At 42.2% G+C, this 27,439-nt stretch overlaps 1 protein-coding gene across 10 annotated transcripts in view; it reads right to left on the reverse strand.

Annotated features, from left to right (window-relative positions):
• ADD1 (adducin 1) overlaps positions 1–27,439 on the reverse strand; it is an 84,975-nt gene that overhangs the window by 32,019 nt on the left and 25,517 nt on the right. For all 10 annotated transcript variants that reach the window (XM_027069268.2, XM_027069208.2, XM_027069262.2 and 7 more), the window contains exons 2-4: positions 13,629–13,843; positions 8,370–8,532; positions 807–958 (exon numbers count right to left, since the gene is read on the reverse strand). In XM_027069268.2, the coding sequence (XP_026925069.1) occupies positions 807–958; positions 8,370–8,532; positions 13,629–13,823 (510 nt within the window). In that variant the 5' untranslated portion in view covers positions 13,824–13,843. The remainder of the gene's footprint in view (positions 1–806; positions 959–8,369; positions 8,533–13,628; positions 13,844–27,439) is intronic.

The following is a 27,439-nucleotide window of genomic DNA, read 5'->3' on the forward strand; positions in this document are numbered from 1 at the left end:
ATAAATAACTATGAGAAATAGAAGGCTTTGGTCAGAGTAGGAAAAAAAATACCTTCATTCTTAGGTTTTTAGGCATATCAAGAATTTTGGGAACTGCCTATACATAGCTCCTCCTTATCCATGGGAGAGACGTTCCAAGACCCTCACGGATGCCTGAAACTGTGGACAGCAGACAATACTAAACTCTACATACACTGTTTTTTCCTACACTTACATACCTACGATAAAGTTTAATTTATAAATTAGGCACAGTAAGAGGTTCACAACACAACTAATAATAAACTAGAACAAGTGTAACATACACTGTAATGAAAGTTGCAAGAATGTGGTCTCCCTCGCTCTCTCAAAATGTCTTCCTGTCCTGTACTCACCCTTCTTGCAACGATGACAGATGATGAAGTGCCGACACGTGGACACCAAGTGAGGTGAGTGATGCGGGAGGTGATGCAGCGTGAGGCTGCTGCTGACCTGACGATACGCCAGGAGGATCACCTGCTTCTGGGCTGGTTGACTACAGTAACGGAGACCGTGGAAAGCAAAACCCTATGTAATGGAGGACCACTGCACTTTGGTAAACAGTTATTAGATTAGCATGCAAGAAAGGAGTTTTAAAGAACTACTATTCTCATAATTTTTAATTCAAAGTGGGTAATTCTCAGATTATAATACTCTGCAATCAGGAATCAGAAAGAAAGTGTTCTAAGATTTACTTCAGGCGACTCTCCTCTTCTCCTAAATGGGAAGCAGTGATGTCAGACACATAACATTCCATTTACCACTCAGTTACTACCCCACTTAATACTCACTGTGATGTGATTGTAGATAAGCTGAGACCATCCAAAAAGATCTGCCAGTCGGTAAAATGCTGCCAACTTACACCGCAATAATTTCTCCCCTTTGTCATAGGCGATTGAATCAGACCCTCTCAGATCATTCACAGGAGTCACCATACCAAGACCTGAAATAGAAGATAAACAAACTCAAAGACTTACTATTCCTTATCAAATATAAAGCAAATAATAATAATCCTGAGACATGAATCTTCCACACAAGGCTACAAGTCAGTCTTGAAAACTTCAAAGACTATTTCATAAAGATCATGTTCCCCAACATTAATACAGCTAAGTTAGAAATCAAGAACAAAATGGTAGCAAAGTTTATGGGATACAGTCAAGCAATTCTTAGCAGGAAATTTACAGTAGAAAACATATATATTAGAAAAGAAGAAAGTTTTTTTTTTAAATGATCTAGTTTCACCTTACTAAAAAAAGTAAAATCCAAAAACAAGAAGAAAAAATTAGTAATAAAGAGAAAAGGAGATATCAAACAGAAAAATAGAGGAAAACTGATTTAATCTTGAGAAGATTAAAAATAAACTAATGAAATAAAAGAAAATGAAAAATGTAATGAAATAAAATAAAATACACCTCTAGGGAGACTCCAAAAAAAACACAGTGGAGGTAGAAATTACACTATGAAGCAGTAGAGAAGGGACATAACTACATATCCTACAGACATTAAAAGGATAATAACAGGATAATACGAACAACTAATTATATCAGCATATGTTTTAACTTACATGAAAAAGACAGAATCCTTGAAACACACAAGCTATCAAAAGCTCACTCCAGAAGAAACAGACATCCTGAATACCCTTGTTTCCATTAAGCTGAATTTGCAGTTAAAAACATTTCCATAAACGAAACTCCAGGCCCAGATGACATCACCATGAATTCTACCACACATTTAAGTCAGAAATAATACCAATTCTATACAAACTCTTCTCAAAAATTCTACACAAACCCTTCCAGAACACTTTCCAATTCATTCTATCAGGCCCAGCATTATCTTGATACCAAAACCATACAAAGATATTTTGTTACATGACATTATAAGAAAAAACAGACCAGTATCTCTCATGACCAGAGACTAAAATTACTTAACAAACTTTGAGCAAATAATCCAGCAATAAATACAAAGAATAGGGGCACCTGGGTGGCTGGGTCAGTTAAGCATCCAACTTCAGCTCATGTCATGATCTCATGGTTCGTGAGTTCGAGCCCCATGTCAGGCTCTGTGCTGACAGCTCAGAGCCTGGAGTCTGCTTCCGATTCTGTGTCTCCCTCTCTCTGCCCCTCCCTCACTCATGCTCTATCTCTCAAAAATAAACATTTTTTAAAAATTCAAAGAATAATACATCATGAGGGGGATTATCTCAGCCACACAAGATTGGTTCAGCATTCAAAAACCAATCAATATAATTCACTATACTGAAGAAGAAAAAGTATGGGATCATTTTAATAGATACAGAAAAAGCAGTTCATAAAATTCATCACCCAAAACTCTCCGCAGATTGGTAATAGAAGGTACTGTCTTCAACTTAATAAGGGACAGTTACAAAAATCCACCACTAACATCAAACATAATGATGAAAGACTGAATGTTTTTCTCCCAAGGCCAGGAACTACGTAAGGATGTATACTCTGGCATTCTTACTGAATACTATACTAGGTAGGGATCCTAACTAACACAATAAGGCAAGAAAAAGGAAAAAAAACAAAGACACACACTGGAAAGGAAGGAAAAAAAGTATTTGCACGACTCATTACATGTTGCTAGATTTGAATCTTGTTAATCATAAACTATCTTAAGCATACAGAAAAATATAGAGAACAATACCAAAAACCACCTATCATCTTGATTTAACATAGGTCAATCATCTACTTTAGATCTTTAATTCTTTTTTTAAAGTTTTATTTATTTTAGTAATCTCTACGCCAAGCGTCGGGCTCGAGGCTCAAACTCATTACCCTGAGATCAGAGTTGCATGCTCTTCCAACTGAGCCAGCCAGGTACCCCCTAGATCTTCAATTCTTAAAAATTGTTTTTCAGAAGATTTTCAGAAGATGGTAGCAGTGATGGGACAGTTTTTGAGTCTTACTAAATCTCTATTCCAACCCTCCACAAAAAAATTAACTACAGCAACTAAGATATCAAAGCCAAAAACCTAAGAATGATATCTACAACAACACTAGGTAATAAGGTAGACTCACAAAACTGAAAATATAATTGGGCAGGGTTGACAAAGACAACAGTGTATATCAGCACACATGTAGGAGGAAGCAGAAGGAACCATGGACCATTGGTTGAACCTAAGACCCTCAAAAGAACCATCAGGAACTCACTACAAAGCTCAGAGGGCCAATTTGAGAACAGCAGCTAGAACCAAGAGGAGTTCTGCACACTTAAATCCTTAAAAATTCTCCAAACTAACCATTTAAAATTGTCTTTTAGGACAAGGCCTCACACTAAGAAATATATGGTAATTCGAACCCAAACTGACTAGCACAGAACTATAAAGAAAACAGAAGAGTCCAGATAAAAGCAAGGAAGGGAAACAGGACCCAACTTCATTCAACAAACTGCCATATTTTTTTACCACTTTGAGAAAAAACAGAAGAGGGAGCTCTAGAGCCATGACATTAGAAAAGCCTGCCTAAACAAGGAATCTCCAAGAAAACCAAGTTTCGTGTAAAAGTGAACAAAAACATACCATGATCAAATACCACCCAAAAATTATTTTAAGAAAGAAGCGCAGAATCACATCCCTACAGATAAGGAAATCACACAAGAAAGATCTGTATGCAAAACAGACGAAAACGATAACCTACTGCTTCATAAACAGTAAAGAAAGGTAAAGAAAAGTATTAATAATAGAAGATATGAAAAAACGTTTAATTAGAAAAATTCACGAAGGAACATAAAAGGAATTAGAACATAAAAGGAATTAGCTATAAATGAAAAAATAATTTTAAAAATAAATACTAAGCTAGGGGGCACCTGGCTGATTCAGGTGGTATAGCATGCAACTTTTGATCCTGGGGTTGTAAAGTTTGAGCCTGATGATGCTGAGTGTAGACATTATTTAAAAATAAAATCTAGAGGAGCCTGGGTGGCTCAGTCAGTTAAACGTCTGACTTGGTTTTGCTTCAGGTCATGTTCTCGCAGTTTGTGAGTTTGAGCCCCAGTGTCGGGCTCTGCGCTGACGGTGCAGAGCCTAGTTGGGATTCTCTCTCTCCCTCTCTCTCTGCCCCTTACCCACACTCGCTTGCTCTCTCAAATATAAATAAATTTTTTAGATTAATTAATTAAAAAATAAAATAGTGCTTGCTTTGGCAAGCACATATACTAAAATTTAAAAATAAAATAAAACAAAATCTTCTAAATAAATACATACGCACTAAACTAAAAGAGAAAAGAACATGAAATGGAAAAATTTTTTAAATCATAAAGAAATGAAGCAATAAAAAGGATTTGAGAACAAGCAACAGTGAAAGACGAAGAAACTCCAACATGCATATAACAGGAATCCCCGAAGTAGGAAACAACAGGAAACAGAATAAATACTGCTAAAAAACAAAATATTGATAAAATACAAAAGATCTGGAAGAGCGCATCATCTGAGAAAATTAAGCCACAATGACCAACAACACTAAGACATATTCTGATAAAAATGATGGACTCTATAAAGAAAAAAGTACTTTGAACATCCAGGAAAAGAGAGCAAGTCACTTATATGGAAGAGTATCTTCAATTTTAATAGCAATGCTTTGGGACGGAAAAAAATTAATTATCTCTTTAAGATACACATAGAAAATGTGAGTCTAGTGTTTTACACCCTAACAAACCAAACTCAATTAATATTGATATACAGAGACGACAGCATGGAAGAACTCAGAGAGTATTGCTTCCACAAGTCTTTTCTGAGAACTCTACTACAGAAGGCACTTCAGACAACCAAAACGACTGAGGGATACACGGATACAAAGGTTGGTGGTGAGAATTAACATATATTTATTATGTATTAATTATAACACTAAATGAACATTATAAGAGGGAGATCATAACGTGTAATGGTTACATACTCTGACAACATAGACTACTTTAAATCATGAAGAGAATAGACTGTTGGTAGAGTATGGTTACTTTGTGTGATATATGGGAAAACAAATGAGTAATTACATAATATTCTGGTTTTGTTATTCCTGGTTGTCCTTAAAGGCCAGAATTCTTGTTGTGGAAGAAAGGAGAATAAATGTTAGATAGAAAAGGTCCAGTAAAAACCCCTTAGCCCTGAATTTTGATTGGAATTAAGAGTATAATTCCAATATACTTAAAATTCCTATATGCCATATAATTCACAAGACAATATATATTTCCTAGTTCTGCCCACTAAAGAGGCCTAGAAAAGAATAACTAATCCATTAGCAAAGAGCATCCCTAGTACCTAATTTCCATTTCCCACAAAAAGACATAAAGATTTCTTAGCAATATGGCTGATTCCAGACCTGGGGCAGGAAATGTACTAGGGAAACCTGGAACGTTTCCTCATGGGGGATGGCTTGGAAACTGTCAAAGCACTAGGCTCAGAAGTCAACCTGGAGGGACTTCCACTGATCAAAGATGGGACAATGTTAGCATCACAACAGGTAACTGTAACATTTTGAAACACATTAAATATATTTAAATCTATGAATTCAAAATAATACTAAAAAATAATTGGTCATCTAAGAACGAGAGGAAACTAACTTCTTATTTTGAAAAGGGCTCTAGACCACACTGGGTAACCAAACACAGTTGTTGAAGGGAAGCTCCTTTTTTGCGTGCATGCCTGATGGTCAGTAGATCACAGCCAGGAAAGTGCTCTGTTACGTCTGAAACCCCGACCCAGAAACAGATCATTTACAAGCAGTTCAGCAAGAGGCTCCCCTTGAACATGAAATGAGTGATGGGAAGGGCGTGGCCCCTTTCCAGCCATGCCCCATTTCCCAGGGAAGTTTCCCTTGATAGAAATATTTTAACTAATGAATATAAAGGAAGGAATGATAGAATTAAAACATCACCATCTTGGAACCTTTATTAAATTAATAGATCTATTTACTGAGCATCAGTGGCTGTTAACGCAAAAAGAAACAACCAGACTACGTGCCTACTTCTGATAGAACACAGTACTACCTACAAAGTAGGCTTTGCCAAAAAACTGAATCCAAACACACTCAAGCATCTAGATCCAACTACCAACTTACTGTAAATACAGAAGACAAAAAAACATGTTAGCAGCACCATGGAGATGGAATCAGCAAAATTCAGCCAAAAAACTCTACAGGTCCACAAACCCATTTTCTTTAAATGTAAGGAGAAAAGGGGCGACTGAGTGACTCAGTAGGTTGAGTGTCCAACTTCGGCTCAGGTCATGATCTCACAGTTCTTGAGTTCAAGCCCCCACATTGGGCTCTGTGCTGACAGCTTGGAGCCTGGAGCCTGGTTCAGATTCTGTATCTCTCTGTCTCTCTCTGTCCCTCCCCTGCTCACACTCTGTCTCCCTCTCTCTCTCAAAAATAAACATTAAAAAAAATTTTTTTTTAACAGACAAAAACCAAACCAAAATATTTAGGGATGACCATTTGATTGACGAAACCATGCAGAAAAACCAAGGCAGTGGTTACAAGCCAAAATGGAGGCTCCTGGGGTGACCAGCTGTACTCAGTCAGTACAATTCTTGATCTCAGGGTTGTGAGTTCGAACCCCACGTTGGATAGAGAGATTACTTAAAAGTAAAATCTTCTAGGGGCGCCTGGGTGACTCAGTCGGTTGAGTGTCCAACATTTGATTTTGGCTCAGGTCATGATCTTGCGGTTTGTGAGTTTGAGCCCCTCGTCAAGCTCCACGCTGACAGGGCAGAGCCTGCTTGGGATTCTCTCTCCCTCTCTCTCTGCCCCTCCTCCCCCGCCTCAAAATAAATAAATTAACATAAATAAATAAGTAATTCTTAAAAGATGGTGGGTTCCTTCTGAGAGGATGATAGGAAACAGGCCAAGTGATCAATAACGTTTTATTATTAACCTGGGTAGGAGTTATAAAAGTATTCACCTTAAAATCCTTTATAAGTTACAGATCATTTCTTCTATGCTATTTCTATATATTTTACAACAAAGGCTTTAATAATTTGTTTTTCAATTTGTGTTTTTAAGAAACATATCATCAGATATAATTGAAACTAATTAGCTTTCTTCCTTTCTTTTCACGGTGTGGCATTACTGAAATAAAATTTCCTTTTCTCTGACTAGAAGACAATGTGCAGGTAAGTAAATACATTACACCACCCTTTTATTACCTAATCGGTATCAGACAGCACAGGACTCCATTAAAAATCCATGTGCAAACAAGAAAAACCGACTACCGTTTGACTTCAGGGTAAAAGCTGGAGTTAGTGAATTAAATGCTGTTTGCGTCACTCTGGTGGGTGTCAGTCAACTTCCAAGAGTACTATGGAACTGACAGGCAAACTGCAGACACCAGGTGACCTAACAGAAACCGCTGTCATGCTGGCCCATCAGAAGCTAGCCATCCAGGGGCACCTGGGTGTCTCAGTCGGTTAAGCATGCGACTTCGGCTCGGGCATGATCTCATCAAGTCCCAAGTCGGGCTCCGTCTGACAGCTCGGAGCCTGGAGCCCGCTTCGGATTCTGTGTCTCCCTCACTCTCTGCACCTCCCCTGCTCACGCTCTGTCTCTGTCTCTCAAAAATGAATAAACGTCAGGGGAAAAAAAATAAAAAAAAAAAAGAATCTGACTATCCAATTAGAACCGGCAGACACTGGTCCAGAGAAGTACACAGTAGGTCAGTACACAGTACTCAAGCTGCCCTCGGTTCACCCCGTCATGTGAACGTTTACAAGTTCAACAGCGACGGCAAAGCCCCTCCACCTTTGCACAGCTACCCGTTCTTTGCTCACATTCACCCATCCAACAATCTCCCCCTGGCTTTCTTTCGGAATTTCTCTGTTTCTCGCCCATTTACAAGCAGCAATAAGGAACGGTGGATAAGAAATGTTTGCCTGAATGAAGTTCAGGCAAAATTGATGTGTGCAATGCTTCACAAGCATTGTTTCTGATTAATTTTAGTTCACAAAAGGTGTGAGAAGCCACCTAAAATGTCATCTGCCTGAGAAATAACAGTTAATGGCTCATAAAAAAGGAGGCCTCTACACTCAAGACATTTCCAGACTTACAGACTATTTTTTTACTGTAACTGAAATATTAATTTTCAAAAGTCTCGATTCTATGTATTACACTGTATACTGATCTATTTCACGTAAAAATCTGTCAGGAATTTTTTTTTTTTAAGTAGGCTTCCTACCCAGCGTGGAGCCCAACGTGGGAATTGAACTCACGACCCTGAGATCAAGACTTGAGCTGAGATCGAGAGTCGGATGCTTAACTGACTGAGCCATGCAGGCGCCCCAAAACTGTCAGAAAATTTAACTTACAAAACGACAGAACATATATGCAGAGTCGGGAGCTACTCACTCATGTTTAAGGCAGCCATCCCTCCTTGCGGAGCTGCAGGGTAGACATTCGGTACGTTCGTGGTCATAAAATCTGCAATCTGCTGTAATGCCAACAGGCCTGTGGGATTCTTCCCCTTCTTAAATTGTTCCTGTATCATTGATTCCAACTCTTCGCAGAAAGCCTAATTAGAAGCAAATTACAACAGTGAGACACTATTTCTTTTCTGTTCCTTGGGAAGGCACAGGTAACTATCGCATAGACCCATTTGTTTGTTTTCATCCAGTGCTGGAAAAGTAAGTGGATACTCTCATATATTACTACTTGGAGCATAAACTGCTACATTCTTTCTAGAAAGTAATTTAAACAGTACAAAAGCTTAAATCTTTGAACACTCTATTGCTGATAATCTTTTCTAAAGAAATAATCAAGACATGGCCCAAGAATTATTCCTAGGAATGTTCATTCTATCATGGATGACAGACGGGAAAACGGGTGATGTTGACATTTTAGACGGTGGAGAACTGACTGAACACACTGGCCACCTCACGACAGAATTCCCTGCGCACATTCAACACAGAGGCTGAGGAAAAGCAAAGGACGTAAAATTGCTCCTGATATACTTTTGCTCGTGAAAAGGTTAGAAAGCAATGGAACCTTTTTATGTAAGAGAAAATATGTATCTACACATAGAAAAAGACTACATTAAATACATCAAAATGTTCATTACAATTATCTTAGTGATGGAATTACTAGCGATTTTCATGTTGTACTTTGTGCTTCTCAGTATTTTCTTCAAAACAGATTTGTTTTCAAAATAGATATTTTGAAATTACTTTTTAAAAGTCGAAAAAGGAACCCTAAAACATTTGTCCTTTATCAAATAATCCTGAATTTTTTTAAAAAATCCTAAATTAGGCAAAAGGATTAAATTGGGTGAATAGTGACTTTCATATAAAGTCACTACTGAAACAATACAGATTTATAGCTTTCCCAAACCGCAATAAAATAATTTTTAATATACCCTATAAGGAAATATCTTAATAAATAACATTTAATGTGAAAATATGAACTCACTGAATCATTATCCACCCCTGATTTTAAATACTCTGAGGGCTTCTGGATGACTTTATATTAAAATATACTAAACTTTCTTCTAGTTTTCCACTGCCTCAATGTAAAGCTGAAAAGATATATTGCCAAGGGGCAGTCTAAATAGAACTATCACTTGCAGGAAGCAAGCAACAAACAAACATACCACATTTAATGTAATGGTATAAAAGAACGTCAAGAACCAAGAGCTGCTGGAGGAGCCCCTATTTACTGTATCATGAGAAATAATGTCACAGATCGTATTCTGTGGTAGTCAAGGAAGGAGGGAAAAGCTGACAGGTGCTCTGAGTAAGAAACAGAACTAAATCCACAGAACTCTGTTATCAATGCAGAATGTAAGACACAGACAGATATGCACAGATACAGACGATGAGATACAGACAGATGCAGAGAGCCTCTACCAAACATCCCAGAGTGTGCTGGCTGGGCACAGAGGAAGCAAAAATTGCATAAAATAAGCTCCCTGCCCTCACGGGCCCTCAATCTGAAAAACCAAACAATCTATTTCCACAGTTTCCAAATCCACAGACATATGTGCAGGAAGCTCAATTCAACATACAGGTACCACATATGTACATGCACGACATCACAACTCAGCACGTGTACACAGCACAACACACAGAAGTATCAGGTGCTGTTCTAGGTACTGAGATTATACACATAGAAAAAATGGTTCTTGCCATCAAGGAACTTAAAGCTTAGCAAATACAACACAAAAATAAGACCGCAGGGCGAGAGGCCCTTTGTGTCAATAGCATCCCAGATGACTTACACGTGCAGTAAGGAGCTGAGCTTAGCGGTGACCAGTGAGGGCCGGGAGCCACCTGTCTGGATCCCAGAATCTAGCTCCAGCCAGCAGTCACCGGCCAATGACCTTGTGTGCTTCCTTGGTGCTACATCCACACCTGACTTCTCTGCTTCCTGACCACCTCTCCTCCAATGCCCCTGTCATCCAACTCACCTCAGCCTCCCCTGTCCACGATCATGCCCTGGACATGCTCTTTCCTAGGAACTGCGCCCCTCTTCAGTGTCAGAGCCAAGCATGGGTTCTCCAAACACCCCCCGCCCCCAGCATCCAGCTCACCCTTTCCTTCAACGCTGTCATGACCCTAACACCTTTCTGCCATCCCTTACCTTTCCTGAGTCCTGACCTCCCTCACCCAACTTAGACCCTTGGTTTAACATTATAATCATTCCCTTGCTCACACCTTCAACTCTCCACCATTTCACCCAACAAAACCCTAATCCTGGTTAAGTTCAACCCTTCACTCTTTCTATTCATGTTGCTCAAATGAGTAGAGAGGCTGGAGGGAGGGAAAAAAAAAAAAAACCCAGACCTTGCTATGTTGTCTCACTATGAATTCCTGACCCTGACCTGACGCGCCCTTCACATTAACCCAGCAACAGCCCATCCCCTCACCCACTCTCTCCTCACACCCCCTGCACAATGCCCTGGGCGCATTCTCAGCAGGTGGCTCCACTTACTATTCCCTGACAAGACAGAACCAGCCTCAAGTGTGTGCTCAAGCTCCCTGTGGCATCTGTCCAACTACCAGCATCCATGGCCATGGCAAGGCCTTTCCCACTCCCCTCACTGACTCAACTCTCCGTGCTCCTAAAACCAGACACCAGCACCAGTGCGTTACTAGAAAGCAATTCTAGGCTTTCGACTTCTGTCCTCTGTTCCAGGGTCCCACACTGCATTCAGGTTGGTAACAGCCGATGCTTACTGTGCTCTAGACAACCTGTGGATGGGGGCTTGGTCGGTCCCCAGGGCCTGCACATGATGTGCTGGAAGTTTCCTTTCTGCACTCTACCCCTGGGGACTTGTACTTAGTTTCTTGCGGCTTTTACATGGGAAACTGCTCAAGCCAAAAGTCTAAATGTTTTCCTGATTCCTTTCTTTTTTCTTACCACCTCTTCCTCACCAGCCATCAGCAAGTCCTATGTATCCTACCTTCAAAATAAAACGCAAAACTTACCACCACCTCCTTCTTGGAAGACAGCTTTCTCCCTTACCCCATACTTTTTTTTTTTTTTTTTTAATGTAGGCTCCACACCCTACGTGGCTCTTGAACTCATGGCCCTGTGATTAAGTATCATGAGCTCTACTGACTGAGCCTTCCAGGCACCCCTACGATTACTTTTTCTTTTTTTTTTTTTAAATATGTGTGTGTGTGTTTAAGTTTATAATTTACTTAGAGAGAGAGAGAGAGAAAGAGAGAGAGAGAGAGAGAGAGAGAGAGAGAGAGAGAGAGAGAGAGAGAATTCCAAGCAGGCTCCACGCTATCAGCACGGAGCCTGATGTGGGGCTTGATCCCACGAACCGTGAGATCATGACCTGAGCTGAAATCGCTTAACCGACTGAGCCACCAAGGCGCCCCTATAATACTCATTCCATACAAAACCCAGAATAACTTCTTTAAAAACCAAATAGTGTCATTCCTGTCTGCAGCCCTCCAATGACTCTCTCCTGTACTCTGAACACAAAACAAACTCCTGATGTGAGCTTACACAGCTTTCCAGGACCTGCCCCTCCCCACCATCCAACTTCACTGCCCCCTCCCTGTTGCCTCCTGTGCTTAGACCACACTGGTGCCTTCTGACTCTCCAAGCCCACAGAGCACACCCCTGGCTATCCTAGGAATTTCATGTCAGCTGCCCCTCAAGCTGGAAGGCTGCCCCCCCCCCACCCCCCCCCCGCCGCCACCCCTGCATGGCCGGCTCCTTCCAGTCATTCAGACTCAGGTGAGACCTCCCTTTCTCAGAGAGACCTGTTCTAACCACCACTCAATCTAATCACCCCACTGCTTCCTGCACCACACTTCTCTTTGTTGTTTCTTGTTCACCTCCTTCGAGGGGAGTGTGAAGTCCTCTCCCTGACCTGGGTGCTCACACAGGGTGTGACACACATCAAATTTCACCAAGCTGTACACTTGAGGTTTCTGTGCATCACTCTAAGGTACGCCTCAACAATAAGCAAACAGTAATAACGGCCAAACAAATAGAATCTGTTAGAATCTGAGACCTTATTTGTCCTGTTTACCGCTAACTCCTTAGGTTCCTTGAACAGCTATATGCTGCTGAGATAATCAACATTAAAAAAAATTCAATGACTACCTGCCAAATGATACCTCAAAGTATTAAGGGCATCAAACAAGATGAGAAGGATAAAAAGGAATAAAGCATATACAAGGGCAGCAGCATCAACATGAGGAAACAATAAGACAGAACTACTTTACGTGGAGACGCAAGCACAAGACGCAGAGTTGGGCGCGCTTCCCACTCTCAGTGCTGACGCAGCTGAAGGGAAACCCAATCAATGATCAGGCGCAGGGTAAGGCCCAGTAAGTGCCCGGCGCTAAGCTAGGTGGTCTGGAGGAAAGGGCCCTTTTTTTTTTTTAAATTTTTTTTTTCAACGTTTTTTATTTATTTTGGGGACAGAGAGAGACAGAGCATGAACGGGGGAGGGGCAGAGAGAGAGGGAGACACAGAATCGGAAACAGGCTCCAGGCTCCGAGCCATCAGCCCAGAGCCCGACGTGGGGCTCGAACCCACGGACCGCGAGATCGTGACCTGGCTGAAGTCGGACGCTTAACCGACTGCGCCACCCAGGCGCCCCGGAAAGGGCCCTTTTTAAAGGGTCCTGAAATAAACAGACTCTCTGGAGAAGTAGTAAGAGAGTGAAAAAGAGAAGGAAAGCACCTCCCCTCCTTGAGGACACTGAAGAGTTCTCATTTATTTTGACTGATAACGTGAACTAGACAAAATTCTTTCAAAAGCCTTGCACGTACATGCGAGGCACTGATTTCCTGTGTGAAAACACATGGACCCGGACACACAAAACACAGCTAAGAGCAGACGCATCGGAGGAGGAGGAGGAGGAGGAGGAGGAGGAGGAGGAAGAGGAGGAGAAAGAGGAGGAGAAAGAGGAGGAGGAGGAGGAGGTAGAGGAGGAGGAGGTAGAGGAGGAGGAGGAGGAGGAAGAGGAGGAGGAGTAGGAGGAGGAGGAGGAGGAGGAGGTAGAGGAGGAGGAGGTAGAGGAGGAGAAAGAGGAGGAGGAGGAGGAGGAGGAGGAGGAGGAGGTAGAGGAGGAGGAGGAGGTAGAGGAGGAGGAGAAAGAGGAGGAGGAGGAGTGCACTGGTTCAGAGAGAAGGCTTCTCTTACGGGACTCTGCAGGATCATAGACACCCTCTTTTTCTGCTCCATCATATTGAAGTCCTGCCGAAGGTCCGGTGCCATGTTCCTCTCTCGCAAGTACTCCGGGTTGTTCTCATCCACCCTGTCGAAGTACCTCTCCTTGTGAGGCGCTGTGGTCGGGGGTGGCGAGGTCACCACCGCAGCCCGCGTGTCACCGTTCATCGTACAGTCTTTCTCGGCTCCTACAGAATCAACACACAGACAGCGTTGTGTTGGAGTCAACGTCCAATAGCATTTCACAGCCAGCAGCCAGCCTGACAAACCCAGCCTCCAGCGTGACAGGGCTGTGACCAATGGAGTCAGAGCCACGGCGCGTGAGGCTTCCTTGTGGCCTGAGGCACATGGTGCATCAGCCACCTCCGGCCCCTTCTACGAACCCAAGGCCAAGGGCGTCTGTCCTGGCCATTGTTCCTCACACACAACAGAACAATCTCACAAAGCTATTAAGTCCTCTGTCAAAGTGAAAAAGAACTCGATATGCAACTGTGACAAGACGGTTTAAGTCATGATGTTGTCCACCCAGACAGGACCTACCAACAGCAGAGTTCATTTCTGGAGAAATCTGATTTATGGTATTTTTCCAAGATTATGTCAGTACTGATTGTGCAAAGGATTTTCCAAACCCATCAATAAGAAGCTGCTCACACATCTTGATTCATGCAAATGGGAAATACCCCTCATCAACATCACCTTTTCAGTTCAAAGAACGGCAGGTCCTGAAAATGTCAATGTGCCTAATTTGTGACTAACCTAAAAGATGCCCAAATGACTCAAATTTAAAAATCTGTTACTATAGCTACTTATTTACACTTTTTAATCCCAATCTTTTTATCTGAAATGATGTTCAAATACTAAATTATATTCTTTAACTACTAAATCTCTAGACAACACCCTTTACTAATCAATTAGTTTAATTACTATTGTTCGTATAGGACACTGAATGACAGCTTCAACTACATATATGCAGTACTTACTGAGCACCTATTATGTCTAGCCATTGTGCTAGGCACAAAAATTAATCAGACACTGTCCTCACCTTGGGGAAGCTGGAGTCACAAACTGAGAGAGGAGGCACTGATTCAGAAGTCATCAGCACCGGGACAGCAGTTAAAGCCAGAGAGAAGGGGACACTGGCTAGCAGAACACAACGTGAGAACAAGGGGCAGAACCAGCACCTAGAATAGTTCCCAACATAGAGCTGTATATAAACAAAAGTTTTTGAATAAATTAAGAGCAAGAAGGAAAGGAAACAGAGACAGGGTGAGAAACAGACTCAGGGGCCACAGGCAGAATTTGAATGGTGAGTGGACAACAGCTCCTCAAGCCACACGGGATAAGCAAGGTAGAGAGTTCCAAGTTGATTAAGTTAGCAACTGAAACGTAATTGGTGCCCCTTCCTTACACACTACACACAAAATTCATCCCAAATGGAACACAGACGTAAATGTAACAGCAAAATCTATAAAATTCCTAGAAGAAAACACAAGAGTAAATCCATGAGACATCAGGTTAGGCAAAGTTTTATGGCACTGAAAGGACAAGCAACAAAAAGAAAAAAAGAGATGGATTGGACTTCCACAAACTTAAAAATGTTTGTGCTTCAAAGGACACATAAGAAAGTAAAAAGAGAGCCCACAGAATGGTAGAAAATATTTGAAAATCATGTATCTGGGAAGAGATTTGCATCCAGAATATATAAAGAACTCTTACAATGTAATAATTAAAATAACAATAAAAAAAACTTGAGAATTATCAAGTGACCTCAGTGGATACCCCAAAGAGCACAAGAACTGAGCAGCTGAAAGGGCCTAAATTCTTGATCCACAAAATCATGAGCTATGGATAATAAGATAATTATTTTAAGCTGCAAAGTCCCAGGACAGCTTGTTACTGAAATAATGGTGCTCAGGGGAAAGAGAGGGTGTATTCCAGACACTGGTTTTCACTTGTACGTGATCCTCTCAACTTCCCTATTTGGTTTTGTGGTTGTGTTTGTTTTTTTTTTATTTTAAAGATTCTATTTTTAAGTCATCTCTATGCCCAACATGGGGCTTGAACTTACAGCCCCAAGATCAAGAGTCACAAGCTCCACCGACCTAGCCAGGCAGGCGCCCTTCCCTATTTGTTGACACATCACTGTTTTCCTCACTTCACAGATGAGGGAACTCAGCGACTCAACAGAGAAGGCGCAGGGCTGGGATTCAAAGTGCAGGTCATCTGCTGCAGAGCTTTTGTTCTTAACCTGTAAGCCATACTGTAAATAATGAGGATGACAGTGGGAGGGGACAGAGGCAGCAGTGCGGGGGAGAAGGTCCCCAAAGGGATGAGAAGGAATGAAATCAATGGCCTGAGATGCTACATTGCTACATGTCTCGTAAGCCAGACCAATGCCACTGACTTTGGACTGCAATGTGAATAGCAAGGCTTTTTTTTTTTTTTTTTTTTTAACATTTATTTATTTTTGAGAGACAGAGCGTGAGCGGGTAGGGGCAGAGAAAGAGAGGGAGACACAGAATCGGAAGCAGGCTCCAGGCTCCGAGCTGTCAGCACAGAGCCCAACATGGGGCTCAAACCCACGAATTATGAGATCACGACCTGAGCCGAAGTCAGACACTTAACCGACTGAGCCACCCAGGTGCCCCTGAATAGCAAGGCTTTAAAGAAAAGTTTATATAAAAAATATCTTACGGTATCAACAGCCAAAGAATCAGTTGGAGAAAACCTTTTTTTTTTTAATAGAGATCAATTTAAATATTGTTCTTCTGAAACCTAAAGATAGGACAGAAATAATATATGCTTAAAGTGACACATTTCAAGGACTCAAAGACAAGGTATAAAAACAATCAGGGACTAAAAGTCAACACAGAATAAATAAACCCAGGACCTGAATGTAGTCTTTAAAACTTACTCTTCTCTAAACATATCCCATAAAATTTTAGTTTAATCTGTTTACTTTAACCTAGTTTGTTCTAAAATAATGACGCAAAGAATAAAATAATGGTTGTCTAATGTTTCTTCATCAGATGTAAATGAAGCTGAACATTCTGAGCCAATGAAACAAAGGTTCTATATCAAGGATAAAAGAGAGAGGAAGAAGAAGAATATGCAGTATTGTTACTTCTCTATTACTGAGTCCCAATTGGAAGACATTTTCACCAATTAATAAGGACACAGGCAACATTTTAGAGGCAACCATCGCTGGTTCTTGGTTCCCAGAGCTGACTCACAGAATCTCTAAAACACTTGTTAAAGATAAGGCAGAGATTGCTCTCTTTTTATTACAAATTGCCATGTGAATGGGATAAGACGCAGAGTGCAGACTAGATATGCATGTGTTCCTTTCCTTCAATAAGGAAGTCTATAAATTTAAATCAAAACCAAAGTATACATGTTCTGAGCCTACTAATCAAGAATAAACATAATTCCATTTTTAAAGCACAAAGCTATATTTAGTTTTTGTCAATTGTGCACTCAAGTTTCATGAGCTTAGTTTTTAGGAGCATGTTAAGACAGCAAATTTTTCTAGGAAGATCTCTAAAACTAAGTTATTACTTAATCCAAATTTTTAAAAAAGAAATGGGGAAATACAGATGCAAAAAAATTTCTGGCAACCTTAGAGTATTTTAAAATAATTTAAAAGGTAGTAACAAGCTCACTAATTGTTAATGTCTAACAGTACATGAATGGTCATAACATAAATATTAAAATCTGCTCAATACAGTATTATGAAATTATAGATTCTTTGGCATAGCATACATAAGAGATTATACCATATAAGTGAAAAACTATAATTTTTCTATTCTATTCTATAATATTATCAATACTGTAATTATGATTACACAGACAAGATGACACAGTATCACATGAGCTGTACTAAAGCTGAATAAATTGATAAAAGACAAGAATGGATCAGCATTTCTCCATCTCAATATTCTACAAAGGTGCTCTAATTTTACCTGTGTAAAAATGTTAAGATTTCACTAAATTTAGTATGTTGATACTTAAAATCACCGAAATCTCTGGGAACAATCCATTCAAATACACAAATGCACTCAACAGAACCCAAAGGTCTGGATGAGCCTTGACTACCAAGCTTGGCTTGCCCACGTGACATCTCGCACCCACCCCCTGCCCATGTCACTCCTGGACACACACTCCTGGACACGCAACTACCTCCTAATTAGTTTCTCCACTTCTTGTCTCCCAATAATCCCCACACCAACCCATTCCCCCAGCGAAACCAAGGAGTTTAAACATGTCTGATCATAGCACTCACTCTCCTGCTTAAAACCTGATGGCTAACAATAGGTCTTTAGCTGAATCCTGATCTAAATCTAAAAATGACATATGAAACAATAAGACGTCTGAACATCAACCAGTCTCGGATGGCATGAAGAAATTATTGTTAAAATTTTTAGGTACGATCTTATTATGGTTATATTAGCTATATGAGACACACAGAAATACTTATGGATGAAATAACATGGTATCTGGGATTCGCCTAAAGCTTCTCTGGGGGTGGGAGGGAGGAAGAGTAAGGCTTACACAAAACCGGTAAGACTGGCCATGAGCCGGTAACTGTCGAAGCTGGATGAAGGATAAAGCAGGATTCACTATATATTCTGCATGGTCCGAAAGGCGCCATAATTTTCCTTCCTCTTAGAATAAAGCACGTCTCCAAACCCCTTACATAAGCTGGTCCCTGCCTGCCTTCAGATGAACACATTTCAGCAAGTTCTTTCACACGGATATCACTGATACTGGGATGAAAAGACATTTTAAGATTAACACCCCTTGTCTAATGTCCCATAAGACACCACTCTGCCTCATACATTATTTACTGATATGGAAATGACAAAGTATGCCCTGGAATATTCTTTCTTACCAAAGGTATTCTAGCCCAGAATGATCCATCTTGATATATAACTAAACCTTAGATCACAAACCAGACAGATTTTTGCTTCTCTAAAACAGCTATGAGATCGTTCCAAAGCTTGTGGGCAGATTCAGTTACTTCTTGGCATCTCCCTTCCGGCACAGACATTTTGCTAATGGCTACCTAGTCTGACCATTCACTGAATTTATCTCTGAATCCCTAAAGGCAGAACACTCAAACCAAAGGCTGAAACAAGAAGGTGGCCATTAACAAAATTCTCGGGATAAAGCGTGTGCTAGAAGGTCACGTCCATTCCTAATTATTCTTAAAACATTTCTCAGGAACCATGACTGCCAGGTGATAATGAACTTCTCCATGGAAAATAAACCAGGAGGTATCAAAAATGCTCATGTGGTGATAAAAGTGGTACTTTCTGCAGGTGTCCTTGGCCATCTGACACCTAACTCCAGACAGCCTTTGGAACTGTCAACAGGAGAACAAGAAAAGAAGTGACCTCTGCAGTATCTCCCTTTATTTCTGTTATCTCCTAGTGCTGAACAGATCTCCACTACAGCTACTTTCCCCATTACGTGTGAGGCACCAGAGATAAAAAGTTAGAAAATGAGTAGATGAGAGACAAATAAATGTAATCAAACACTCTTGGTGTCATGACAGAAACCTACCTAAGTATCAGCGAGGGAGACGTGCCCAACGGTGCGAGGTAAAAAGAGCGGCGCCGGTGTTAGGGGTGGAACTGTATCCCCGCAAAATTCATTGTTTCTTCATTTTTTTGGAAATTAGGGTCACTGTAGATGTAATTAGGTAAGACGAGGTCACAGTGAAATCGTATGGATCCCTAATTCAGTATGACTGGTGTCCTTATAAAAAGAGGACACTTAGATACAGACTCGAATATAGGAAGAACGCCGTGTGAGGAAGGTAGGGGTCAGCTGAGGTGACGCATCCACAAGCCAAGGAACAGCAAAGACTGCCAGAAAGTCACCAGCAGCTAGTGGAAAAGCCTGGAACAGATTCATCTTCATGGCCTCCGAAGGAACCAACCCTACCGACACCTTGATCTTGCATTTTTGGCCTCCAGAACTGAGACACAATGAATTTCTGTTGTTTGAGTCACCCAGGCAATGGTACTTTGTGACGGCAGCCCCAAGAAACCGATACAGAGGGCTGTCTGGAAGGCTTCACAGAAGAGATGCATTTAGAGCTAAGGAGTTGCTTCCAGGAGGCTCGGGGCAGGTAGCAGTCACCTGGTGAACGGGTATCTACTGAGCTTTAAAGACAGCAGCAGAGACAGCACAGTGAGCGAGCGGTCAACCACCCCCGCTCCACGCGTCATGCCTGGCACCCTGCAGGAAGGTGCTGAAGGAGCCTTTAGTGACCTACCTGAACTGTTCTCTCTTCCAAACCTTCCAGCCCCACTCACTGTCAGGATCCCACTCAAATATATCCTGCTCTGTGAAGTGTTCCCAAGCCTCTGAGCTTGGCACTTGGCCTCCAGGGCTCCAAGGAACTTTCCACTCACCTCTGTTCGGCCACTTTCAAACAGGACCAAATTATCTGTATGAGTGCTTGCTCCATCACCAGTCTGTGGGCCCATAAAGAACAGAGACACTCAATCTCTAGTTCACTTTTGTAAACAAGCCCTGGGAGAGTGTTTCGCATACAGTAGGGACTCAAGAGACCCTGTTTGTTCTTGCAGTAGAGTATCTGCTGCAAGAGACACCCTAACTTCTCGGGAAGGGCTCTGTGAGGTTTGTGCCCAGAATGAAACTGCATCATCTGGACACACTCAATGGAACAGGTGGCAGAATCGCCCCCCAACAAAACAAGAACAAAACACGTAGCTGTGAGAAGTGACGGAGATGTGAATCTGATTGTGAGAATCATTTCACAGCGTTTACACATATCAAGTCATCACACTGTACACTTTAAATATATCACAGTTTTGAGGGGCACCTGGGTGGCTCAGTCAGTTAAGCGTCCAACTCTTGACTTCAGCTCAGGTCATGATCTCGAGGTTCATGAGTTTGATCCCCCACGTCGGGGGGCGCTGACAGTGCGGAGCCTGCTTGGGATTCTCCCTCTCCCTCTGTCTCTCTGCCCTCCCCAACTTGTGTGCACTCTCTCACTCTCTCTCTCAAAAAAAAAAAAAACTTTAAAAAATAAATGTATTACAATGTTGTCAATTATATTTCAATAAATCCATAGGGGAAAAAAGCTTAAAAAAAATGTGTAGTCTTTGCTGGAAAAAGTGACAGCATTTTTTTTTAAGTTTATTTATTTATTTTGAAAGAGAGAGAGAGAGAGATCGAGATCGAGCAGGGGGAGGGGCAGAGAGAGAGGGAAAGAGAGAGAGAATCCCAAGCAGGCTCTGCATTGCCAGCACAGAGCCTAACTCAAGGCTCAAACTCATGAACCAAGAGGCTGTGACCTGAGCTGAAACCGGGAGCCGGTTGCTTAACCAACTGAGCCACCCAGGCACCCCCAAAGAGTGACAAGCTTTTAAACAGGAGGAGTGGACACTGATGGCTAAGCTCAGACAAAGGACTGGGACAGTGCTGCATGGATAGTCCACACCCTGTCCAGCGCCTGGGCTGGGAAAGCAGAAGAGACACAAAAACCGTGGCCAAAAATTCATGGTAAGTTCTTAGAAACCTACAAGTCTGGAAGGGGTGCTATGCCAGTCAAAAGAGGAGTCCCTAATACCGACTGGCAGGAGGGAGTCCAACATTGGAGCCCTCTCCCAAATCAAACAGAACACAACCAGAATCAGTTAGAAGCCCTCACTGCTCACAGTACCAGCCTCTTTCTCCACCTCCCCTCGAGGGCAAACACCCACCTTCTGTGTAAGATTCTTCTTCACAGGTTCAGGCTGAGTGTCCTGCCCTGCTTGGGGCCTCAAAGCTAAGTACAAGCCTTTAATTACTCTGATCGGATCATTTCTATTCCTGTGTCTCCGGATGTTCCCTTGCCTATGAAACTGCTCCAAAGTCCCCTTTAAAATAATCGCTGCTTACTATTTGGTTAAGTGCTGATTTAAAACTCAGTTGTATACGCATTAACTCATGTTTTCCCACAGATAAGATAACTGAGGCACAAAGCAGTGAGCAGCCAACACGAGGGGTAGCATCTGAACTCCAGCTGCCTGGCTCCAAAGCGCCTGCTCCTAACAACACCACACAGTAACCTCCCCACCCATATGTTGTCCCAGCACGGATCCAATTAGAAAAGAAAGAAAAAAATAAAAAGTCAAACTGAATCAAAACATTGCTTCCCAGCCTTGTGGCCCACACTTATGCTCCTTTTAATCAGGAAATGATAACCTGGGTGGGTCCTCTTATGTCCTCTCTCCCTTAGGATGAATGGTTAATTAACAAGTCCCCAGCCTAAATCTTCCACAGTTTAGTTTTTGCATTCAGTCATATACCTGCTGTTGTTCTTTTAACTGTTTTTTTTAAAAGGTTTCTCTCTTTTTTAATGTTTATTCATTTGCAGTGGGGCGGGGGGGGGGGGGAGAGCTAGCAGGGAAGAGGGGCAGAGAATCTTAAGCAGGCCCCATGCTCAGCACGGAGCTCGATGAGGGGCTCAATCCCACCACTGTGAGATCATGACCTGCCAAAATCAAGAGTCAGACGCTTAACCGACTGAGCCGCCCAGGCGCCCCTAACTACAGTTTTTTAATCAACCCTATGGTGTACTATCACAGAGTCGAGTTGCTTGTTTAAGGGTGCATAGCCATAAATGGAAAAGCAAGAATTTGGAAATAAGACTACAGTTTGGAGCCTGTCCACATGTGCTGACGACAGGACCCTCCAGTCCAGGGGTTAGTGCGAGGCGGTGGACAAGCCCCTGGGTCAGACCCCAGTGGTCAGTCCTACTACTTCCACTGCAGAACTTCAACAAGGACCAAGTCTTCATCCATAAAGTAGAAAGATCTCCCTAACGTAATGAATCAAATGAGACAATGCAGCCTAGAGCACCTTGGGGGAAGAAATGAGAAAATGCTACAGAGAAATAATTACCATTTCTAGGACTCTCGAACTCCACACCTAATTGCTCTCAATCCAGCTGAGGAGAATACAACTAGGAAATGCAAGGGACGTAGGAGAGAGCCCAGCGCAGGAACTTTATGGCAGCGTGCCAAAGGCCCCTGCAGAGCACCAAGCTCCCACCCAGCTCTGTCCACTTAACAACCCATTTGCAGGTGGAAAACGGACTCTGAGTTTCAAGTTCCTGAGGCCTCAAGATGAATAAAGGGCTAAGTCAGGCCACGGACCCAAGACCACTCGCTCCAAACGCCAAGCTCATCCCTCAACTGCTGTACAAGAAGTCGAAAGTGGAACACTGGCCAAGAGCAGGAAAGCAGGGCACTCTCTCCCCACCATTTAGCACAGAACAGACCTGAAGATCGGTTAAGTGCATGGACGGTGAAGAAATACAAAGTTATCCTCCATTGCTGATTTCACAAAATTTCCTTTAGTCCAGAAAAATTATGAAGTGACATCCAGCACTTTCAGATGGCACATGAGCTCATATTGATCAGTTTACTCTCAAACAAGGGCTTTTCTTTTTTTTTTTTAAGATTCTATTTTTTGAGTAATCTCTATCCCCAACATGGGGCTCAAACTCAGAACCCCAAGATCAAGAGTTGTAAGTTCCACTCACTGAGCCAGCTGGGCGCTCCAAACAAATGTTTTTCAAGAAAAAATTCCACATGGCATGCCTGGGTGGCTCAGTGGGTTGAGCTTCCGACTTTGGCTCAGGTCATGATCTCACAGTTCGTGGGTTCGAGCCCCGCATCAGGCTCTGTGCTGATAGCTCAGAGTCTGGAGCCTGCTTCGGATTCTGTGTCTCCCTCCCTGTTCCTCCCCTGCTCACACTCTGTCTCTCAAAAATAAACAAATGTTTAAAAATTTTTAATTAAAAAAAAAAGAAAGAAAGAAAAGAAAAAAAGTTCCACAAAGGAAACTGCAATTCAGATTTCAAGAGAGGAATCTGGGAGAAAAAACTTTACATATGGTACCTCACAATTCAACAAATAACCCCCACTCCACGGGACAGTCTCCATTGCCATTACTCTACTGATCCACACATTCTAAGCCACATGCCCTGAACCACCATATATAATCAAGGGCATAACTCAACTTCATCCTCTGATAGTGCCAACGACTTTCTCTATTTTTGCTCCTTCACGATCCCATTACTGTCCTTCAATTACTATTTTTAGTTTTCACTATATTTTTACTGAAGCAATGGACTGTTCCAAAATTTACTGTTTTACTGAAACAAGACTCTTCCTGGATTTCATTCTATGACAGTGGCTTACAAAGTAAGGGTCTGAGCTGGGTTTCTGTTTCTTTTTCTGGGGGGAGGGAGAAGGTGAGGAAGTCTGGCAGGGTCATACAGAAGATTAAAAATACTGACCACAAAAACAGTGTTTTCAGAATGTAATGGTCAGTCACTAAATGTTCCTATTTGTGAAGTAACTGGTTCCTGTGGAAGACAAATGCTAAACAGAAGCTTTGAAGATAGTCAACCAGGGCTAAAAGACGGAGGGCACGTTGCCAAGTGCACCAAGAAATGCATATTCCACACACGCGAAGGTCGAGCTGCAGGCTCCTTTATTAACTCTGGGACTTCTGAAAACAAGGCCAGGTTTTTCTCTTTGGAGATGGTCAGGAAGTACTTAAAATCACAAGCATAAGCCTAAGTAAAATTCTGCCAAAAGTATATTCTCTGAAAAGTAACTATGCCTGCTGACGGAGAACGAAAACCCTTTTATGCTATACTTATGAGCACACAAGTTTTTTGATGGTCTAGTTCTCACAAAAATAAGGATATACTGTCAGGTGCAAAAAGCAAAATACAAAGAATGATATATGTGTGGTGGCTTTTCATGAGGGAGAGGAGGGGTAAGAAAAATACCTGTACTTGCTTGTATTTGCATAAAGATATGAAAGAAGAATATACAAGAAACTTAAAATGGTGGTTTTCTTGTGAGAAGTGAGAAGGATCTGGATAGATGGAGGACAGAGATGGCCAGGAGAGTCTTTACTGTTCAGATAGATAGATAGATAGATAGATAGATAGATAGATATAGATAGATAGATTTTTTTTTTTTTTGAAGTGTAATTTATAGGGGCATCTGGATGGCTCAGTCAGTTAAGCGTCTGACTTCGGCTCAGGTCATGATCTCATGGTTTGTGGGTTCGAGCCCCACATCAGGCTCTGTGCTGACAGCTCGGGGCCTGGAGCCTGCTTCGGATTCTGTGTCTCCCTCTCTGCCCACCCTCCCCCACCTTGCACTCTATCTCTTGCTTTCAAAAATAAACATTTAAAATAATTTTTTTGATAAAGTATAATTTATTAAAAAAAGAAAAATTTTAAGACATAACACCATGAAGAACATAAATAATAAGCATCACTGAAGGTATAAAATGAACAGAATACACAGTACATTGTATTTCCAGCAGCATGATACCAAACATTTGTTTACAGCTTATAGTTTAATATATATTGTTAGATGTTTTAGTAGGGTGGCCCTTTCCCGATTTTACAGGTGATAAAATGTAGGTGCTAAGAGACTGTCTCATCCTAAGTAGAGACTGCAAGAGTTGATAATGTAGAAGGTTAAACGAGCCCCTCCCAGTCTCTCCTCCAAAATGATTCTGTTCATATCAGAATCATTTATAACCCAATACTTCTTTACATCAGTAGTGGCTGATTAAAACGGGAGTATTTATTTAAACCCACATTGGCTCTAGTTTGCAGCCATGACTTCCATCTTGCCCAAAGCGCTGGAGTTCCTGCCCTACAAGTACCAAAGGTCACTTCCTTCTCTAAGGAAGCAAATAAAATGCTCTTCAGTGTTAGAGAATGACAGGCAAGGCTTAGCGCTAAAGAACAGGCCACTAATCGCACTGGCCTTGAAGTCTGTAGCTATTAGGGGACATGGTCCAGCTTGCTAATGGGGAGAGACAGACCAGGCTTTATGAATTTTCGTGGTCTAACAGCATCTCGCCCTGCTGTCTGGGGCACAGGAGGTCATCCTTAAGTGTGTTAACCTGAGGAGTTAGTAGGCAGCACAGCAGACATGAGGACCTTACAGCCTTTCTGACTCAATGTTGTAAAGGTCTCCGCAGTAGACCCCTTAACTCTGACCCCTTTGTTTTATAAAATTTTTTTTTGTTTATTCATTTTTGAGAGACAGAGGGAAACCGAGCATGAATGGGGGGAGGGGCAGAGACACAGAGGGAGACACGGAATCTGAAGCAGGCTCCAGGCTCCGAGCTGTCAGCACAGAGCCCGACGCGGGGCTCAAACTCACGAACCGTGAGATCATGACCTGACCTCAGTCGACCAACTGAGCCACCCAGGTGCCCCTGACCCCTTCATTTTAAAAGCAGGAAACCTGAGGATCAGAAAAGTAGAAGACTCGGCACACAGGGAATCACTGGCAGAGAGCAGCAGCCTAGTGTATGTCTAGAGTCGATCAAGGCCAAGTGAGAGTTACGAATTGTGTAATCCTGAACAAGCTGCTTTAACTTCTCTCTGGGACTCAGTTTCCTCATCTATAAACTGGATGTGGTGATGGAAACCTTGAGGGATATTGTAAGAATCCGAAATGCTGTCTGGAGAGCATTTAGCGGTGTTTGGCAGACAGGGCACGCACATTAACAAGCAGCTATGATTACTGGACTCACCTGGGACACACATGTACACACATAATTTATTTCTCATTATCACTATCACTATGTTAACATCCAAAAACCTCTGAAGTCTTTAAAAATTCTGGATGATATCTGAAAGGGGAAATTACGAAAAGCCTTAATAACTATAAACCAAAAAGAGGTCAAAACCAAATTCAGACAAAGGAAAATCATGCCTCAAACTGCATACCTTCATCAGTTTCTACTTTTCAAAATGGTGCCATTTCAACAGACAAGACATTACTGCAGTGGAGGGGACAGTCCCAACTTGAAAAGGCTCTGCACTTAGCCCGCAGACAGAAGTGACAGACTCTGGCAGAGGCGCCAGGCAGCTGGCACGATGAGTGAGTAAGTGGCATGGTGTATTCGAAGGGGAGAAGCACTACGGGGGGGGGCCAAGAGGACAAGGAGGTGGGGAGCAGGTCCAACACTGAGGAGGAGGGCGGAAGAGGGCTCTGGAGAAGGTGACATCGCCCTCACCATAATGGTGAGGGCACCCACACACTCCAGGCACAGGGATAGCCAGAGCCAAGGCCAGGAATGAGGACCGGCATTTGCCCGGGGATAAAACAAAGTCTGTTTCTCATCATTTTCTTTAAGCATTAAAATATTTCATTTACATTCTGGTAAATAAGCAAACAAAGACACGAAAAGGTCCACTCAACCTTAACTTGTCCCCAACAGGACTCTTAATCTTCCCCTAGTCTTGTCTCCCTGCTTCTACCCTCAAACTCCTGTAACTTGTTCTTCATAAAAATATAATCAAACCATGTCCTGCCCCTGCTTAATACCCACCAATGGCTTCCCACAGCCCCTGGAATAAAATCTGAAATCCTGACCAGAGCCGGCAGGGACCCTCCAAGGTTGGCCCCTAGCCATCTCTCTGCCGTGATGTCCCAGATACGTTAGCCTCTCTTCTGTCCACAAACACACCCAACCCCTTCCTGCCTGACAGCTTTACACTTACCTTCTCTCTGCCCACAACAAACTTATTCCAGCTTCGCTGAGTGTCTTACTCCTTATTTTAGAAGCAAGTTTTGGGTCAAATTTCACCTATAAATTTTGAGATTAGTTTCCCTGCCCACCCTAGAGTAGCCCCTACTCCCACCTCTCTCAAATCACCCTGGGTTTTCTTTGCCTTCAATGCACTCATCACCACTTTCAGAGCACAGACT

This window comes from Acinonyx jubatus, chromosome B1 (genome assembly GCF_027475565.1).
Source record: "Acinonyx jubatus isolate Ajub_Pintada_27869175 chromosome B1, VMU_Ajub_asm_v1.0, whole genome shotgun sequence".
Classification (NCBI taxonomy): Eukaryota; Metazoa; Chordata; class Mammalia; order Carnivora; family Felidae; genus Acinonyx; species Acinonyx jubatus.